At 44.0% G+C, this 5546-nt stretch overlaps 1 protein-coding gene across 1 annotated transcript; it reads right to left on the reverse strand.

The window, feature by feature from the left end:
• Nucleotides 1–4023: 4023 nt before the first annotated feature.
• LOC308312464 (DNA excision repair protein ERCC-1-like) lies at nt 4024–4719 on the reverse strand (the record flags this gene model as incomplete). Its single annotated transcript, XM_080759071.1, has 1 exon — nt 4024–4719. The coding sequence occupies one exon, from the start codon at nt 4717–4719 to the stop codon at nt 4024–4026; it is 696 nt and encodes a 231-aa protein (XP_080615197.1).
• Nucleotides 4720–5546: the final 827 nt, after the last annotated feature.

The following is a 5546-nucleotide window of genomic DNA, read 5'->3' on the forward strand; positions in this document are numbered from 1 at the left end:
TAGATTGGATATATTAAACAAGTCTTGTATGGGGAAACCTGCCCTGGCCCAAAACATGGACATGGACAAATAAACTGCTCCAGGTGGATCTCTGACATCAGTCTTTGCTAAATATGGAGCGATGGCAGGATGGTGGATCTGAGATTACGAATTCACGCAATGTGAAATAAAGGAACATAAGGAAATATTTTAAAATTATTCTGGGATGTACTCTTTGGCCTACTGGCAGTGTGCATAAATAATCTGCGTTCAAACCTGAATATATATATATATATTCGCGTCGGTTCGTCCCGTTTGTGCAACGCCAGGTCGCGCCGCGCCCGTTCGCGCAATTCTCGTCTTTGCATTGACTTTGTATGTATATGTGCCGCTCTAACCACCCAAGTCTGAACGCACCTTAAGACATTTGGTGCTGTTCGGTCCAGCAGTTTGTGAGATTAGCCGTGGACAGACTGTCGTAGGCCTCTACGAGCCATGCTGCTACTACTACTCGGCTCCCTACAAATCCAAAGTGCAGTGACTACAAAAGAATGTCTGTTATTTATCATCACATTATTATTATTATCCATCAATCCATCTTCAACCGCTTATCCGTAGTTGGGTCGCCGGGGCAACGGCTCCACAGAGTGTTCCATACTTCCCCTCTCCAGAGCAACATTAGTGACTTCCTCCTGGGGGATCCCGAGATGTTCCAAGGCCAGTGAGACGATTTGTTTCCTCCATCTGCGCCTTGGTCTGCCCTGGGGTCTTATAATATTATTTATTATTTATTGGGTTTAAAAGTGTTTCAACAGGTCAGCCAAATGAGATATTAGCAAATGAAATAAGTGATAATACACTAATTGTAAATTATATGTTCTCGAAGTAATTGTTTATCCGCTCGAATCACGAAGGCTAAGTTGACCTTTGGGATACACAAATATGTCGGTGTGTCCAAAAAAGTAGTTACTGCACTTTGTCTTGTCATTTCTTTTGAGTTTCCACATAAAAGGAGTGTTAGCTTTTGATGCGTGTGCACCCACGCATGCGTGCATGAGTGTGTGTGTGTGTGTGTGTGGCAGATAAAAGGTTTTGAGGCCTCAGCAGTAGCAGCTGCTCAGATGTGTTGTAGGGCAGGAGGACACAGAGATATGCTCCTATAATCGCATCGCATGACCATGGCTGTCCACCAGGGAGGTGCCCTGAGGACAACACAGGAAATGAAGTGCTGAGAGAACCTGTGTGTGTGTGTGTGTTTGTGTGTGTGTTCTATTAAAGGGAAATTCAAGCTTACACTTAGTCTTTTTACCCACTTATGTCCCTTCGTCTCACCCATTATTAACGGCATAATGCCTAGCACCTGTCATATTGAGCAACAGCGTATTATCAGTTTATTCAAGATGTCATGGGAAAAGGACTTCCCATAACGTTTAGTTTTTGCCACTAAGGTAGTCAGATGGAGGAGGTTTCACCCCTTATCCTCGTGTCCCCTGACAAGCACCTGCCACGCAAGAAAGTGCAAATATTGGAGTTGCTTCAGCATGCCATCTCGCCTCTGGCTCAGGTCAACAGCATGCTGCTTTAGCAGCTGGACATTAATTCCCATTTGTACACTCAGAGTTACAGACCTGTAACGCCGAAGCTCCACTGCAGCCATCGCGCGTCCGTCAGCGTCAGCGAATGTTCCCTTTTTAATCATTGAAGGCTGCTCCACTGCCGAGGGTTACCCGTTTGCAGCGGTTAATTTTTGGACGCCGTCCAAACGCAACGCAACGCACTCGGCGGAGCCCAGGCCTTAAGGGTTCATTTGGTTCCTAACAGACTATCAACCATTTGCCTGGAGACAGCCTGGAATCCCCTCAATTACCCCTGGGGGTCTCAGACCCCACTTTGAGAACCACTGACATACTGTACTGTATCGCCAAATAGCTTGTGCACAAGAGACCGTGGCGTCGAACCTCATTTTTAAATGAATGTTAAATATAAAATGTAACATTAATCTAAAAAAGCACACCCGTGTGAAGTGTGGGTCGTTCTTATCATGATACATCATCTCATTACGGGCAATCACAATTGTGTCCTCACTTTTCCTTGTTCACTCTTCTGTCCTCACTTTTTATCCTCAGATCTCAATACATACTTTGCACAGCCAATCAAATCATCGCTATATGGGGTGCGCAGCCAATCAAATCATCGCTATGGGGTACACACAAACAGACAAAGCTGAGCATAGGAGGGACTATAGCGCCTCTCAAAATGGGTACAGTACGCAAGCAAACCTACACTTTTTTTCCTCACGTCAGTGACCCTCCATTTACCCGACTTACACTCTTAATATTTACTGGTGTAGGATTTATACCAGCGACCACACCTTCCTATAATGCAGCCAGCCCTCATAACAGACAGAACAATACATCAGTATTATGGCCATGCTGTTGCGTATTTCATGCATGCGTAATGAATTCAAGCAATCATACAGTATCCTATACAGTGAGAACAGACATGGCCTACTGGTTATGTGTTCACAGGGCATCGATTCACATCTGTCTCCGTTTTTTATATCGTGTCAAATGAAGCCGACAATGACTTCTTACTGTATTAGCCCATTAGGACCTGCTGAGGCCTTAAGTTCCAAATCAGTAGTTCTCAAACTTTTCTCTGCCAAGGACCTCCAAAATGATGTGTATTTGGCTGCGGAACCCCTTAGAAGAGAAGATTAGAAGATTTATGCTAAAGAAATTAAAAATATAAATTTATATTGAAAATGTACACTTTTCAAAGATTTTTCAAAAGCAGTTGTACAAGCGGGCAGAGCCACTGTTCTAAATCCTAGTTTTCTAGTTGCTATATACAGTAGCTAAAATGACCAATGCTTTCCCGGTTTTAATGAGTTAGAGGAGCTCACCAGAAATGAAATTAAGTATTATATGCGGGCGTGCAATTTGCATTTATATCCACGATTACAGTCAGAGTGATGAGTCATTGTCAGGCAGAGAAGAAAGCAGTGCCATCATTCCGAGACCCCCATTCATTACCTCTAATAAACTCTTTGGCTTTCAAAAGGTAATTCCTCCCAAAGGGAGCATGCATGAAATAACAATAAGTACACTGCCAACAGCTGCAACCTTTTCATCTCGTTGCTGTCGTGGCAGAAACCTCTTATCTCCATAATTCTTTAAACCTTGTGTCTTTTTTCGTAAATTAACGCCCTACTTGATCATATAGTGTCACAAATGCATCAAAAGTAGCAGATCCATACGTTCGGATTTGAGCCATGTAGATCCGCTACTTTTGCTGCTACTACTTGAATTTGACTCGTGAAAAGTAACAGTTTTGGACATTTGAGGTTTCCACGCAACAGACCATTTGAATCAAACACACTTGGCTTTTCCTTTCTCACCAATAATGGAAGATCATATTCCTTAATGAGGTCTTTTTAATATGACAAAGGCTGTGTGCGTGCGTGTTCTGCGCACAAACGAGAAGGATCACTGCATCCGATGAGGATGGATGTCAAAGTTGAGAGTCTTTCCCTCTGAGTAGATCTGTGAGGAGGATGATGATGATGTTCTGGACCTTCTAATGCTATGACTGTGGAGTCAAAGTAAAAAGAGAACCTTAAACAAACAGGCAAAACAAATACAAGATCATGCATCACGTTATGGATGGTCTGAGGATCATGTGTCAACCCAGTTGGGGCACCATCTCTGCCGTGTGTGTATTTGTGCAATTAAAAAAAAAAAGTACTGCAAATTTCTTATGGTGTTTATTGGCCAGAATGATATGATGTACTGTTTAAAGTACATCATATATTCACACGGGTGTGATTTTAATAGTATCCATTGCACCAAACATAATTGTTATAAAATATGAAATTGAGTCTATAGCACAGACCTTGGAAATATAGTCAATGTGTTGTGTGTAATATTTTGAGAACAGTTCAAGGGTCCTTGAGAGTCGAACGGGTTCCAGCGGGTATTTGAAAATAACTGATCAACAAGCGACTGTGACGAGTTGTGAGCATGTACATCTGGTATGATTTGTTCAGCTGTCTTTCTTCTTAGACTTGAGGAAGGGCTGGTGGAGCACATCATACAGACATCTGGCCTTTCGCGGTCCTAAGCCTGGACAGAGGTCCAGGTCTTCTTTAGAAGCGACGATGATCCCCTCGACAGTAGAGAAGGTAGACAAGAGCGTAATGGCGTCGGTCTTGTTGATGGACTTCACGGTCGTCAGGAAGTCGGTCACCGTGGACAGATAGTCTTTCTCCACGCGCTCCTTCAGGAGATCGGCGGGCTTCTTCTCGTAGGACTTGTACGTCTCCAAGTAGCGTCCCGCCTCCTCCGGGCTCCAGGCTAAGATGAGAGTGCAGTCGGCCATGATGCCGATGCGAGTGAGCTCCTTCAGCGCGTGGTGGGGGTCCTTCACGTCCACCTGGACCAGCAGCACCCGCAGGGTGAAGCCGCGTCCCAGTTGTTTAAGGCGCTCGTGGATGTAGTCGGGGTTGAGGTTGTGGTACCGGAGACTGAGGAAGAGGGCGCATGTGGTCTGTCCCATGACATAGTCTGGTACGACGTCGCCGAACTCCCACGGGACGATCCGTATGAACTTCAGAACAGGGTTCCCCCTCTGTCGGGGGCTGACGATGATGCTACTTCCAGAGCCCACTGGCTTGTTCCCGAGGCCGATCCCTGGGTCCGGTCTTTGACCGTCTACGAATGTCTGGCCGCTGTCAGTCATCTGAGTTTCCTGTCTGTGCATAAAGCCTGATGACGGAGAGAGTTGAAGATGATTGATGTTCATGAAGGATGACTGTCGAGTGGAAACGTCATATGTCCATAATAGTTGCACTCCAGGAAATGGAAAATGGAACCCAATCAATGAATCCAATTAAGTCACAAGCTCTTGTTTAGACTTTTCATTGGTTAAATATGTTGTATAAAACGCACAGACTAACCAGTTCACTTTAATCACACATCAGCATTCATTTACAAAAACACAAAGCATGAATGTGGGAATAGAAGTTATCGATAGCAACTTCTTCCCATGCTACTTAAAACGTTTATATACCTTATATAGGCCTACTGTGAATGCACACATCGTCGTCGTCATCGTCATTGATGTCGTCTTAATCTTTATTGCACTTGATTTGCAGGCAGCCATTAAACAAAAAATCACACTCGTGTGAAGTGAGGGGTGCTCTTATCATCATACATCACCACATTCTGTGCTCAGCCAATCAAATCATCACATTCCGTGACACGCACGCAAGCACGCATGCCACGTCATCTTACATTTCATATATCTTGTATAATTCTCTGTTGTCCGGAGGAAACCTCATAACTCCAAAATAAAATTGAGGGGCGCTAGTCCCTCTTACTATACAGCTTACTGTATCACACGTCTCAATATTTGCCATTGACAATGAAAGGAAAATTAGGTCAAATGTTCGCCAAATATGATGTAAATTTGTGGCAACAAACATTAAATGCCATTGACAATGAAGGGAAATTTCATATGTGGACGAGCAAATCGGCTAACCAATCACATATACAGCTTTTGTACCC

The sequence above is a fragment of the Protomyctophum bolini genome, assembly GCF_963924005.1.
Source record: "Protomyctophum bolini genome assembly, chromosome: 3".
In the NCBI taxonomy this organism is placed as follows: domain Eukaryota; kingdom Metazoa; phylum Chordata; class Actinopteri; order Myctophiformes; family Myctophidae; genus Protomyctophum; species Protomyctophum bolini.